The following is a 15,124-nucleotide window of genomic DNA, read 5'->3' as shown; positions in this document are numbered from 1 at the left end:
CGATATGGGTCTTGCCCCTACACAAAGACAACCTGTCCCAAGGCTGCTCCACCAAAGCAAAACTGCTCAGGAGGCACCTGCCATGTCCCACAGGCCAACAAGCAATTCTAGGATATAACTCAGTGTTTTCATGTACATTGTTTTAGGGGTTGATTTGCTTTAGGAGGTTCAACCGTAAACAAGGTGGGTTCAGAAGTCGCTTCTTGAGCAAAGCCTCAGCTGTCCGAGCAGTAGGAAGATGGAACGTAGCTAAGGGTATTCCTTTTTTTCAAGAAAAAAGCTGGGAAGTATGATAGAGGATGGATGAGAGATTTTTAGCTGTCAGAGGGGCAGCTGGAGATATGAAACACATCACAAATGTCCCCAGATACCTTTGTGTGGACAACTGAAACCTACCTCTTCCCTATACAGGCAAGCAGAGCCTAGGGAGATGCTCAGCTATGTGTAAAGTAGACACCAGAGTCATTGGTTGGATCACTCCCTATGCTCTGCTGACCATTGACTGTGTCTCCATTGACCTTTATGGAGCTGAGAGCCTGGTGCGCTGCACCGAAATACCTTGCAGGTGTCTTAATTTAGTCCTGAATCTCCTCCTGATGTGGAAGGGCTTCATTCCTTAGTCTCTCATTGCCCCACAGTGGCTACTCCAGGAGGTCATGGGTCTCCAGGGTCACTATTGTCCCTGCCACCCCTCATGCCATGGTGGGAACAAAGCAGTACTGATGTCAGGTCCAACATCCCAGCAAATCCTTTCTATCTATTCGAACAGAGGAAAAATAATCCCACACCAGAAGAACTGTCTCCTGTCCAGTCTTTGTTGGGCTGTGATCCCACACTTTGGCCCCTCATGAGCATAGATACCCTGGAAATGGGGGTTCATCCCACCTTACTGTTGATAACTACAACTGTTTTCTCTTCATAGTCATCAGAAGGACAGCAACACTTCAAGGTGTGGATTATCTGGATTAAACCTCCACTGATGGTAAAAGGAACGCAGCTGACTAGCACACTTACTGTCCTATCCAATTATATAGTTATTTTGTTTTTTTCTTCTTCTTTTTCCTTCTAGCTCAGACTGCAGGATGACAGACGGTGACACCAATCTCCCAACTATCGAGAGAAAGCTGGGACTGCAGATATGGGTCATAGAGGTATGACAAGAGGCGATGATGGCATATGTCCTCTGCTCGTGTGTATGGCGGGGTGCATATGTTTCAAGAAAAAGACATTATTGAAGTAATCTGGGTGGAAAAAGAGGGATACAGTGGGAACCAGGAGACCCAACTTCTTTTGATGCAATTTTCAACATACTGTTGCTTTGGTTTCCTGCTCTGTAAAACAGGCATGATATTGACTAAGGAAACATGAATTTGCTAGGACTGAAGCTGTTCCTCCAGCACTGGAGGCTTTCTCTCCCCCTCCAGGAACAAATGCAAGGCTGCTTTAGCACAGCAGAAATTAATTCCCTGTTTCACCAAGAACAGGGGTTACGCATAGGTGATCATAGTCTGTACCAGCAGCTTCCATGGGAAACACACCCATTTTTACAGCAAAGGTATCCCATGGAGTCTCGTTGCACTTCATCCTTGTCTTTCCTACTCCAGTCGATGGGTCACTGCAAGGAGAGATATTGCAGCCTGCGAGGTCACCTTCTGCTTGTGGTGGTGTTTGATTTTGGTTGAGAGACAGGCTGTGCTCAATTCTGTCCTTTTCTGGCCCAATTAGCCAAGAACAATCCCCCGCAATGAGAGGTGGCTTAGAATGAGGTCCAGAATCCACTCCAGGGAGGGTGGGAAGGGGCTCCAACATGTGTCTCCAAGTGCTGGTGGCTCTCTACAGGTCCCAGCTATGTTTCAAATATCACAAGGTATTTGCTTTTCCATTTCTCTCCAAAGCACTGTACTAAGCTTGTTTCCAGAGAATCTGTAATTAGAAACGTGTCAGTTCACAAGGGTCAGGCTGATATGCTGGGAAACAAGTCAGGCCACCAGAAGAATGTATGTCCCTAAATCCAGGGAACCACAGAACCAGATCAAGCCCAGGACCTGCTCGTGTCCTGGAGGGTACTGAGTAAAAACCACGCCCCAAAACTAAATATGGGGTGATATGTGCTCACTCTGCTGGGAAATTCCCTACGCATGCAAACTCAGGAGCACTTCGACCTGACCACTGAGTCTTCTTGCTCTAGACCTACAGGACTGCAGATGGAGAAGAAGAGTAAAAGGTACTTGTCAATCTGACCAAGCAGCCCTATCATTTACGCCTTCTCACCCCTTAGTAATTTTGGAGTTTCCCCCAGAAGTGGCTTTTCCAGCTTATGAGCACAGCCCTCTCTAAACTCTGATTGTCGCCTTAGCATTTCATGCACCCCAGCTGTGCTGTTTCACACCCACCAACTTCTGGCTCTGAAGTTCTAGTGATGACTCAAACCTTCATTTTCTTACAGAATATGAAGATGGTTCCGGTACCTGAAAAGGCTTATGGGACTTTTTTTGAAGGAGACTGTTACATAGTTCTGCATGTAAGTAAGGACAACAAATGTTGGTCATTTTGGTAGGTAACTGGTTCAACCCTTTCTCTTTGTTTGGCTGTCTTGACCCTGTACTGTCACTGGCGAGACCAGCACATGCTGTGGGTGAACGTGGTTGTTAGTTTGTGTTCACCATCTAATCACACACATGAATTTAACATGGCTCTTGTGAAAACACTATGTATTTAGTGAATCAGAAGTCCAGAGGAACCATTAACTTAGTAGTTCACTGAAATTATTTATCTTCTAATAAGTTGAGTGGTGTCCAGACATGACAAAATGGCCAGTATATTCCTGGCAAATTAAATCAGGGCCCACATTTGCATGACTTATGGGAATCTTTTGGGGGTGTGAGAGCTGATTGACTGGAGGGTCTCCTTTTCAGCAGATGATGTGGGTTATGGAGGTCTGCCATTTACTCTGTGTTACACAAGGGAGGCTCTGCAGCTTTTCTCATGTCCCCATTAGGACACTTCATCTGTCCCTCTCAAATTTGGTCCAGACCCACTTGCAACCAGCTGAACCCACACTAGCCAGAAGCATGAGGAACTTCTGAGAACCAGCTCTACCATATGGGCTGTACAAAATACCTCGTGTTCCTGAGGCTCTGTGGGAGGAAGAGGCGTTCCACTCACCTCCCAGACTTCCTTCCAGAACTCTTCATCTGCATAGAGCAAACTGGGCCTCATTGCCATCAAACAATGTCCGTATGGTGGAAACCAGAAGCATTTCCCAGTTCCTGGGTCTGAGTGATCCCTCCTGCAAAGCCTCCACTATCCCACAACAACCAAATGCCCATCCACTATACATCACGCTAGGAAAGTAGGTTGGGAGAGCAATGCAGAATGAGTTTCATTCTCTAACTCTCCGTGCACATGCCTTTATGCTGCCTTTTGAGTGCTGAATTGATTGGAAGCAGCTACCCAAACACATGCTTAGAGCAGAATATGAGTGTCCTTGCAAGGAGGTGACTATAGAGAGCAGTATAGATTTTGATGCTCACAGGCTCAGCGTGCATTGCAAAAGGTTCCCCAGGTAGAAAAGCCCTTAATCAGCCCACAAGTCCCTTTTCCCCCTGCAGGCAGGAGGGTAAAAATATTCATCGTTGCATTCTACATCTTGACTGGAGGCTCTCCGAACAAAGAGAGCCCACAGGACAACGGGACTTTGATCTTCTTCAATAGCAGTGTATTAAATTGAGCGATTTTGCAACAAATTAATTAGCTGTGCCTGGAGGAACCGAGCTGTGTTTTATTCAAGTTCTTTTGGTGTGTTTCGCTGTGGTATCATTGCACAAAGCAAATAAACAGAACTTAGTGTCAAATCCAATTTATAAAACAAGCTTTCATTACCTTTCCCAGGTGTCTGTGATAGGGTTTAACACAGTAGGTGCTGAAAAATAACTGGCACAACTCACAGAACGATAAGCACACCTGTTCCCAGATCGCTTGCCTCCTTTTTCTAGGCTATTGGGTTTTTCTGTAATAAGATGAATCACAGCATGCGCACACAGGCTCAGCTTCATTTGGAGTGATGTCTGTTTTGCAAGTCAGCAGGAATTCGGACGCAGTTTGTGTTCCTGTGTACTGTGAGATGAGAAGGAGAACAAGAAAGAAGGGATAGTATCTCCAGGCAAATAAATAGCAGTGTACATTACATTTAAAAAGGTGATCTGTGAAAAGAGCCTCCTTTAAGTTTTGATACCAAACTCTACAAAAGTAGGACAGGTTGAATGCGTTATTTTTTGTATTTGTGAGGTGCTCGCTTTTCCTGAATAGCAAGACCTATAAAAGCATATCAGACAGAAACACGTTTCAGTGCAATAAGCATATAAGACTGTCGTTTGTCTGTCTCAACCACAACATAAGACCCATAAATTCTTTCCTGGATTAGGTCCCTGGCTCCAAGCTGATCTCCCAGGGAACACCCTAAAGCTCCGTCCTACCTCCCCTTGTTCAGAAGAAATGCAGAGCTTGGACAGGCCCTGGGAAAGGGCTCCATGGTCTCTTGGTTTTGCCAGGTCTCGCTGCCCAGAGATACTATTTGAAACACTCATAGAAGCTGTTTCTTCATCCTGACTCATCTTTCCCACATCTTCCAGACCAAAAGAACCTCTCGTGGCTCCGCTGTGGATTTGCATTACTGGATTGGCAAGGACTCATCTCAGGATGAGCAAGGTGCCGCGGCCATGTATGTCACCCAGCTGGACAATGCGCTGAGAGGGAACCCCGTGCAGCACCGGGAAGTGCAGGGACACGAGTCTGAGACCTTCCAAAGCTATTTCCGCAATGGCATTATGTGAGTAGCATAAAACACCCTGCAACGAGGAGGGTTGTGCTCCTTGGGGTTATCTCTCTGCTTCTCTACATCCCAGAGCCATCAACATTTCAAATATCTGAAAAGAACATGGGTCAGCACTGAAGTTGGTGAAAATTCAGAAGAAAAATTTCCCATTTTGAAAAAATCACTTGTAAGCATTGGGACTGGAACCATGCCGTTCTCTTCTACTGGTCATTTTCCCAGTTATTTGCTGTAATTGCATCTTAACCTCCCTTTTGTTCACCCTGGGGTTTTCCTTCTTCTCCTCCACACACTCTAGATTGATTTGCCCACTCAGAGCACTTCAGACTAATATCCACCTTGAAAAGAAGTGCTGATTTGGCTCACACTGGGAATAATATTCCCGTAGTGGAAGGAAAGTTTGACTCTGAACTTCTACCATCTAAAAGATACTGTGGAATCCAGTCCTGAGGTCTTTGCTCACTTTGGGGTCTTTGGAAGGTGACTCTAATAGCTGTTCTCCAGGAGAACCTTCCCTGACAATAAACAGCCTGGCTTTTAAACAGCTGAAGAAAATTCAAATGAAAACCCATCCTTGGTCAATGCCCTTTATCCCAGTCTGGCTTTTATACCTCTGTATTATGTATCTCTACAACCTCTCATGAGTTTCCTCAGGACTTTTGTGGGACACAAAAGTGCTTTTATCCTCATCTTGAAGATGAGTAAGGGATAATGAAGGACTAAAATTCAGACCTTCAGAACCATATAGATTTAGATGTCTATTTGGAAATATATCTGCCTCTGAAATCAATGTGAGCTAGACTTGGTTTAAACCACATCCCTAAGGTCAAGCAGGAAGTCTGAGGCAGAATGAGAAATTAAAGCAGGCTCTTTCCACACCTTGACAGGTGGACTAATCACCAGAACATCCATCTGTGGATAAGTTAAACTGGGCCAAACAAGTCTGAAGTACTGTGAATCGCTCACGTGCCTGACCACATTTGCCAGTCTCTTCTAAGCTATGATAAAATACATGGCAAAAACTCTAAGAGTCTCAGCATTTGCCTCTTTTTCCCATAAATGGCAATTATATGAGCTTTGCATCTGTTTTCTAAAATGGTCTCAGATATGTGGAAGTGAGTTGGACTTGCCCAAAAACCATTAAAAAGGCACTGGAACTTCCTTGGGGGACTGTGTCCTCTCGTGATGCGATTGCGTCTTCCTTAAAAAGTTGCACAGAAAGGAGGGAATGTCATCGTGCAGTCCAACAATACAGTGCTAGCAGCAGCTATTGCGAAGTCTGTGTTCAAGGACAGAAGGACAACAAAACTGGTAGATTAAATTTGAAAGAAAGACGGTGTCCTGAACCCCTTTGCCATTTTGTTCTGCTTATCACAACAATTTCATAGCTATGTTTAATATAATAAGTATTTTGAACAAAAATAGATTTTAACAAAAAGTCTATTCTCTGCAAACTATGTTTCATATTTTAATTAAATGTTTATGGAATATTTCAATTCCGAGACACCACTGCCATGGGTAATGGGATTTTCAATTTGGTAGTTGTGTTTCCATTGCCATCCCTGACCTGCCTGTTGATCTACACACCTTCTCCCAAGATGCACAGCAGCAACACAGCACCCACAACAGGTGGAGGGACACCATGAGTAGTCATGGTCTGAGCAGGAGCCATCAACAGTAGAGTGAGTCAACATACCAGCCTTGATGCTCCCTTTCTAAGACTTTGAGATTATATCAGCTCCAGATTTTTTAGTTGCCACCAAAAGCTGGAGATGTTCTCAGAGCATAGAGGGGAAGGTATTTTCTAACCAGTTCTAACTCTTGATTCCCTGCTACATAACAGCTACAAGAAGGGAGGAGTGGCTTCAGGATTTAGGCATGTGGAAACTAATATGTACAACATCAAGCGTCTTCTTCATGTCAAGGGGAAGAAGCACGTGTCAGCCACAGAGGTAATTAGAAGACCCCCTCTTCTTATGGATAATTTCTCTTTCCTCTCCTTCTACACCCATTTCTCACCAGATTTTCCTGCTTGATAGCTCATCTCTGTTCAAGGACCCCTACTACAGGACAGTTTTCAAGATGTCCCTTGGGGTTTTGAAACCATTGGGCTCAGTGAATAGCTGAGTGCTAGAAAAATGAGCATGTCATTGTAGACCAGTTGCTACATCCCCAAGGGCAAGTTCACAATGGCTGCAACTTGTCCCCTGTAGGTCTTGTTGTCCTCCCCAGTTTGCCAAACACTTTCATTTCCTTATGACAGGTAGCGCTTTCCTGGGACAGTTTCAATAAGGGCGATGTTTTCTTGCTGGACCTTGGGAAAGTGCTGATTCAGTGGAACGGACCCAACTGCAGCATTGCTGAGAAATCCAGGGTGAGTACAGGCAAAAGCCACCTAGTTTACCAGCAGCATATTCTGATGCCTGGAAAAAACAAAACAAGAAACAAAACAAAACAAAACAAAATAGAGAAACAGCGCTCAATGTTTGCACAGTGAAAATCTCAGTAAAACCAGCAACACAAAGATGAGCCGATAAGATAATTGCAAATCTTCTACTTGCCGATCTGCTGGTATTGGAGGACCAGCAGAATGCTTTGCTCACGTTCAGACCTGGCGTCTGCTTGAGTTTCATGGGCGGCCGTTGGCACATAGAACCATTTTGGGTGGAAGAGACCCTCAGGATCATCGAGCCCAATCATAACCTAAATCTAGCACTAAACCATGTCCCTAAGACCCTTGTCTAAATGTCTCTTAAACCCCTCCAGGGATGGTGACTCCACCACTGCCCTGGGCAGCCTGTTCCAATGCCCAACAACCCTTTCCGTGAAGTAATTTTTCCTAATATCCAATCTGAACCTTCCCTGGTGCAACTTGAGGCCATTTCACTTGTTACCTGGGAGAACAGACCAACACCCTCCATGCTACAACCTCCTTTCAGGTAGTTGTAGAAAGCAAGAAAGTCTCCCCTCAGCCTCCTCCAGGCTAAACAGTCCCAGGTCCCTCAGCCGCTCCCATCACACTTGTGCTCCAGCCCCTTCACCAGCTCCATTCCCTTCTCTGAACAATCGCCAGCACATTGATGTCTTTCCTGTAGTGAGAGACCCATCACATCACTAGCTCTGCCTCTAAAAAGGCATCCAGCTCCTTCTGGGGAGGTCCATCTCCATCCTTCTGTGCATGACATAATTTGCATGGCATAGGACTACAAAGCCAGCAACAGCACTAAGTCTGGCTGCAGTAATTGCAGCGTCACAGGGAATTCCAGTTTGGTCAGTATAACACAAGTAAGAACACGTAACCCAAGTGTCAGTAGGTCATATCCATAGCTCTTAAGGCACTTTGCAAAGGGTCATTATCCTTATTTTACTAAGAGGGGAACCGAGATACAGAGAAGTAATAAAGCAAGATATATTAATGGGTCATCAGCAAAGTTGGTGGCCAAACTTGTAGCCAGGCATTATACACATTAAGGTGGGTCTGCTCTTCACATGGTGTCACCTGATAAGGTAGGAGCAGGGGAAGCTTCACAGAGAAGATTTTCCAGGACATAATGGCCAGAGGAGAAGATCCAACAGAAACTGGATAAGAGACAAATAAACCATCAGGATACAGAGGAGGAGGAACCAGTAGAGGGATGGCTGCTGTGAGGAACAGGCCATGGTTCATCTCAGACCTGGCAATCAAGCAGGTCATCTCATAAGTCTAACAAAGAGGGGCCCCTTTCAAAGCTATTGCGGTAAGAGTCATGGAAAATTAATTCAGTGGGAAATGGAGATTTCAGCCTAATTAGTTGCTTGGCATTTCACGCTGCTTTTTTCACAGAAAACATCCAAGTTTTTTGAAGACGTGAAACATTTAAATGTAAAATGTCACCACAGGACACTCAGGGTCCTGCAGCTCTGAAGCATCCAGCCTCATTTTCCTCAGCATGTGTGCGTCTCTTTCCCAGACCATCACAAGATGGTTGGACCTGCTTATGTACAGTCACACATGAGCAATGCCTGTTGTGGCTACCACATGCCTGTGCTGTGCAGGAGCAAACACCAGTAGAAGCTGTAACATGCAATATTTTCCTGAGAATTAGTTAATAAACAGGCAGTAGAGGAGATTCAGGCTACACATGAGGAAGAAATTTTTTACACTGTGGTGAGACACTGTCCCAGGTTGGCCAGAGAGGTGGTGGATGAACCATCCCTGGAGACATCCCAGGCCAGGCTGGACGGGGCTCTGAGCAACCTGAGCTGGTGAAGATGTCCCTGCTCATGGCAGGAGTGGCACTGGATCAGCTTTGGAGGCCCCTTCCAATCCAAACTATTCCATGATTCTATGATCTGCTGATCCTTGTGCAGGGTCTGGCGCTGGCTCGCAGCATCAGGGACAGCGAAAGAGGCGGCCGTGCTCAAATCGGCATCATTGACAACGAGAAAGACTCCCCGGACCTCATGCAGATCATGAAGATGGTGCTGGGTGAGAGGCGCGGGGAGCTCCGAGAGGCCATCCCAGATGCGAAAGCAGATGAGCTGCAGAAAGCAAATGTCCGGCTCTACCAGTAAGTCTGGGGATGGGCTCCAAACCCTCTCTTTTTTTACGGCAAGCGCTATGAAGCCTGACTCTGCTCGATGACTCTGTTTTTCAGTGTCTATGAGAAGGACAACGACCTGGTGGTACAGGAGATAGCCACCCGGCCCCTGACACAGGATCTGCTCCAGCACGAGGTGAGAGAAAGCCATCAAACCTTACAGCAAGAAAAGGATGCTGTGGCTTGCTTTGTTTACAGCTGAGCACCTGTTTCAATGGGATACCCCATTTCCTGAAAATTACCAGCCCTTCCATTATTCGATTTTATAATGCGTCCTCTGAAAACAGGACAGCTTATCCCTACTACAACCTCGGTGGCCAGAGGTAGTTGGTGTGTTGAAGCTACTTTAATGAGAGGTGGTAAATTGACCCTCTCAGCCAAGGATGATAATAGCTTGGCAATCTGAGTCAAGGAGAGCTGGGGACCAGGAAGAAATTCCAGACGGCAATAAGGCTCCTTACTCCCTGATGTTTGGGAGTAGCCCTCCATCTGCAGAATTAAGAACAAATAAGTATATAATCATGAAGATTTCTTACATACCCTCTGCCCAAAGGCTTTAAGAAAACAGAGACTTTCCTAGTATCCCTCTGGCTAAAATTTGGCAGAGAATTTCTCATCCTTAATTCTCTGCAGTGCAAACCAGCCTATTCCAAACCAGTGTTGTGCTGCAAGGCTCCAGCTCCCTTATTCACCCTAGTGTCAGCCTTGTTAAATCTCAGCCTCCTTTTACAGGGATATGAAGCTTTTGCTTTCGTTGTCAAAGTTCATTTTGAAAAATGAGAAACCTTTGGTCACACAGTGGGTTGTCAGTTTGGAGCACCAGTTCTGTGCAGAGGAGATATGCAGAATATGTCCAGCTTGGGCTTTTCCTGCTCCTTTAGTAGCAGATTTGGCATAAATGAGCACCATTGTCAGCAGTGCTGAAGCACAGCATGCTGTGGATGGTATTTCAGCACACACTTTTCCTGGAGCCTTTGGAGCTGGTGTTTCCGCTGGTTTGGGAACATCTCTCATGAGATGGTAATGGCCAGTTTTGAACAATGTCTAAGAAAAATACATATTTTAACTCATTACAGTTAGAGGGCAGCTGCATGGGTCAGGCGTCCTTACAAACCCAACGTAACCATGAACTCCTATGCTTATAGGGTTGATGATAGTTGTTCTCCATTTATGTACCACAGTGAAACCATCCTGTGTTGCTCCTGTTAATGGTTGAACCAACATTAGAGCTCTTCAAGGCAAGGAAGTGAGATCTACATCTAATCTAAATCTTGAAGAAGGATCCACCCTGAGTAGCCTACAAATGAGGACCTTTGCCTGTGCAGAGCTTTTTACATCTGTTTTTTCTGTTTCACCTCAGGACTGCTACATTTTAGACCAAGGCGGTTTTAAGATTTATGTCTGGAGAGGGAAAGCCTCCAGCCTGGAAGAGAAAAAAGCAGCCTTCACTCGAGCCGTGGTGAGTTGTAATATAGTCCAAATAATGTCGTGGGAGGCTAAGTGCTAATCTATACCTGACCACTAATTACAATCAAGTGTAGGTCTTGAGGAGCTGGCCTGTGAAATAACAGAGAGAGAAGTTAAATGTCTAAGGGAGGCGTTGATGGCGCAGACACAAAATTGTTAGTCACCACATTGCACTGGAACTAAGACCTGACAATAAAACTGAGAATAAATCGGTTAAACAAGAGAAAGTATAAAAGAAAATACTTTGTTACACAGTAAATGATGGACTTCTGGAATTTATTGATTCAAGAGATGGTGGAGGCAGAGAGGATCAGCATGATCAAGATGGGATTAGACAAATTAATGATCAACAGTCCCATAAACGGATATTAAAGAGGCTCTTATATCCTCTCTAACATCCATGACTCAATATTGTGGGTGCTGGGGAGAGTGAAGGGAGCCACCAAGCTCACGTGTGCTCAATAAACAGCATCTCTTAGTGCCACTGTCCCAGGCAGCATGGACCACTGCTCTGACCCTGAAAGGCATCTCTTGTGTTCCCAACCAAGAGCAACACCTTGGACAGGTCAGTGGGGAACTTGACTACTTGGGGTCTATGGAAAAGCCAGATGTTTTATGTAGGTGCTACAGGCCTCAACCCCAAGTCCATTGCATGCAACAAATCTTCACGATGCTGATAAGTCGGGACTCAGTTCTACACCTAAATTTGAAGATGGTACAGGGTTCTTCCACTGGGTAGAAAGAGATCTGTTATTAACTCTTACAAACTCAGATCAGCCAACCTGAGGCGATCCCAGGGCTCATGTTAAGGTAGCGCACACCAGCACAGTGCCCTGGAACTTGTGCGACTCCTCCAGATGAGCTGCCATGCAGTTATTTTCTGGCAGAGCATGTCTCAACACTTCCTTTCAGAAAAAATAAGTAGCCTCGAGGGAGCCTGAGCAAGGCATTTGTTTGGATTTTTTTTACAAGTTGGCATGTTGAAGTGAATGCTACAAGGAAACTTAGCTTTTCATTCATCTGTTCACTTATGCGAAGACCATAAACAGCCTCATCTTCAATGAGATCTTACTTGGAGATACTGAAGTTCAGTGGCCTCACTTTCAATAAGGTCTTAACTGGAGACACTCAGCTTCAATACCGGTTGCACCTATTGTCTGGCAGAAGAAAAGCTTAGACAAACTTTGCCTTAAAACTTACCTTGCAGTTTTCTACGCTCCTTTCACAAGCTTAATTCAGATGCTTTTTAGTAGGCGATCAGCTCTGCAAATCCTGGCCCTGAGCTACACATGTAGAACAAAAGATATCTCTGTATTTCAATGTGGCAGGTGGGAGGAATGGGAAGACCATCTGCTCTGCTTTTCCCTGGGGGTAGTGTGTGGCTGCAGTATTTACAGCAGAAGATGAATGCTCAGAAGCCCTCCATCAGGCTCCTTCCCCAAACCACTGCTGTCAGCACTGTTACCTCCAGGTCATCTTGAAGCCTGCTGAGATAAATACAAGAGCAGTTCTCAAAACAGAACAATGACTTTGGCATTGTGGCAGAATACCGATCATTTTCTTCCCTCTCATACTGTATCAAGCAACTCTGTTGAAGTAGGCTTTTAGCTCAATAGTAGCTCTATTACAAATAAATGATTTGGGTTTAGGGAGAAAACAAAATAATAAACCCCAGGGATTTGTGAGAGTTTAGTCCCTTCAGAACACACATCATGCTCTGGGGAATTACGCTGCCTCCATCCCTTCCCTACGTTGTCATTCAGGCTCTCTATCATGCTACAGAGAGGACAGTCTTGCTGTATTAGAGAGGCACAAAAAGTTTGGAGGAAAGCAAAGAACTAAACTAGGCTCTTGAGCCATGGACACGCTCCATCACTCCTCCCTCCCCTCCACTCCTAGATCCATCACCAGAAGCCATCTATGGAGCTATCTGAGATAGAGGAGAAGGCTTGTCACTAGGTCCAATGAGTGAGATTTCCTTCAAGACTAAGGTATCATGCAGAGATGAAGTTTAGGATGTGATCCTGGTGACCAGTCTCTAGGAATAGGGTTCAGTCACCTAAACACATAAATAAACACGGATACAAGAGTGAGAGCTTTTAGACACCTCTATTTGTAAGTCTGAATGCAAGTCTTGGGGTGAATTCTGCCCTTGATCATGTCACTGTGTTTAGGGGGGGACGTTCACTCTTTGGGCTGATTCAGGTCCACATCTTTCTTCTCATGTCTCTAAAATCTCAGCGTGTTCCCACTAATGTCATTTTTCAACCTCACTAGGGTTTTATCCAAGCCAAAGGTTATCCCTCATCCACCAACATTGAAGTCATGAATGATGGAGCAGAGTCAGCCATGTTTAAACAGCTCTTCCAGAGATGGACAGAAAAGGATGAAACACAAGGACTGGGCAAAATCTACACTACTGGCAAAATTGGTGAGTGTGTTTGTCCTGGATTTGGCTTTCTGACCTGTGCTAAGCAGCTGCTGAGGGAACATCGTTAACATCAACTATCTCCTGCCTTCAGTATCTTGAAAATCTAGTGCGCATTCTTCTCATGCCTTGTATTTTCCACCTTCTTCAGCAGATGCAAAGGATTCAGGAACTGAACAACTTTCAGAACTGCTGAGGCTTCTTATACAAACCAAACTGCCCTTTATTCCAAATGTAAATGTTGGCAGAAGACTTCTCTCATCTGAAAAACTGTGTGCAAAATTTCACACTTGTAGAACTTCCTAATTTTCTTTATAAAAGGCTAATGCTGAACCTGATAAGGACATGTTGAACAACATTCTTCTTTCATTTACACTGGCATCCACCCAAGACCCTCCTGACGTCAATGGAATTATTCTGTATTTACTGTGGGTGTAAACGGTGCCTCAAATTATCACGTTGCTGAAGTGACTATTACAATGTATTAACCCCAAAGAGTAAAAAATAGCAAAGGGAGAGGACTCGTTGACAAATGACAGGATGGTGACAGAGATGCTCAATAATAGCCTGAGAGCCGCAAATCTCTTTCCCTTGCAAGTTCTTTCTTTTCTCTGCATCTCTGTCTCTCTCTATGCTGTCCATAAATACTCTCTTTGTCATGAGCTGGAGAAGTGTAGCCATTTTATTTCTGAAAGTGACATTTTAGAAAGAGGGGAATATGTATAGATTTGGAAAACAATTATGTCAGAAGGCAATTAATGTTTTTACCAGGCAGTCATCACTGGAACGCACTGTATGGCCAGTTGCCAACCTGTAACAGGTCAACGCTGGAGTGTATGACCTCTCGCACATTCCAAAATCAACACTGGCTTACAGGTGGCAAGACTGGCGTCTTACAACCATGGACCACGTTTTTCTCACATGTATAACAATTCTGTGTGTGCCTGAGGGTGATGCAGAGGATTGGTATGTTATTGTGCATTCACTGGGCTCTTGTTTTCATTCTGCCCTTGCATGCAGCCAAGGTGGAGCAGGTGAAGTTTGACACCACTCAGCTCCACGCCAGACCGGAGCTCGCTGCTGAGCAGAGGATGGTAGATGATGCCTCCGGGGAGATAGAGGTGAGGGAACTTCTTTAGCTGACACAGGATGCAATAACCAGCGTGTTTCCAAACATCTCTGCCTTTTCACACACAGCAGCTGTAGGGAGCTGTGAAGGAGGTGCCCACCTACCCTCCCCAAGGAACCATGGCTGCAGCCAGAGCAAAGTGCTTGAGAACTCTCCCTAATGCAGCAGTTGCAGTAGCTCAGGGGCTTTTCTTCTCCAACCCATGACCAGTGGAGCAAAGCAGTCACCAAGATGACCCCTCTTCTGCCATGAGTGTGGGTCATGAGACTGATACAGTCAACACCCTTCTCATACCATCTCCCAGTTAGGTCCATATCAACCAAACTTGTACAAATCAGAGGCCGTTCTCCCATTCTTGTGGCCTCTCATGGAAGATGGAGCTGGTTGAGAGAGAGACTGTAGGGCTAAGAGGGACATGGAAGCTGCTCCTCCTTGAGGGCCACCGACTGTTGAAAGTCCAATAATGGCACATGTATTGTGACAGTCCTGACTTTGCCAGCAAGCACTTAATCAAGCTGGGGGGAACATAGGCTGGCATCCAGGAGAGAAAGAAAGTGTTATCTTTCCTATCAAAGACCTGAATTTCAGTGGTCTGTCTTCATGTTGACTCCACTGCTGCTCACCAAGATGTTTCTTTCATTAGGTGTGGAGGATTGAGGACCTGAAAATGCAGCCAGTGAATCCAAGAC

General features: G+C 45.2%; 1 protein-coding gene across 1 annotated transcript in view; it reads left to right on the top strand.

Annotated features, from left to right (window-relative positions):
* Window positions 1-1,076: 1,076 nt before the first annotated feature.
* The window catches only part of VILL (villin like), a gene marked incomplete at its 3' end in the record, with an annotated part of 21,775 nt that continues 7,727 nt past the window's right edge, over window positions 1,077-15,124 (top strand). Inside the window, exons 1-11 of the mRNA XM_080364235.1 lie at window positions 1,077-1,151; window positions 2,447-2,521; window positions 4,632-4,828; window positions 6,675-6,783; window positions 7,095-7,205; window positions 9,182-9,381; window positions 9,469-9,547; window positions 10,772-10,870; window positions 13,156-13,309; window positions 14,327-14,427; window positions 15,079-15,123. Of these exons, the coding sequence (XP_080220361.1) occupies window positions 1,083-1,151; window positions 2,447-2,521; window positions 4,632-4,828; window positions 6,675-6,783; window positions 7,095-7,205; window positions 9,182-9,381; window positions 9,469-9,547; window positions 10,772-10,870; window positions 13,156-13,309; window positions 14,327-14,427; window positions 15,079-15,123 (1,239 nt within the window). The 5' untranslated portion in view covers window positions 1,077-1,082. The remainder of the gene's footprint in view (window positions 1,152-2,446; window positions 2,522-4,631; window positions 4,829-6,674; window positions 6,784-7,094; window positions 7,206-9,181; window positions 9,382-9,468; window positions 9,548-10,771; window positions 10,871-13,155; window positions 13,310-14,326; window positions 14,428-15,078; window position 15,124) is intronic.

The sequence above is a fragment of the Nesoenas mayeri genome (assembly GCF_963082525.1).
Source record: "Nesoenas mayeri genome assembly, chromosome: 2".
Classification (NCBI taxonomy): Eukaryota; Metazoa; Chordata; class Aves; order Columbiformes; family Columbidae; genus Nesoenas; species Nesoenas mayeri.
Note: the sequence above shows the minus strand (reverse complement) of the source record. Positions and strands in the feature narration are given on the sequence as shown.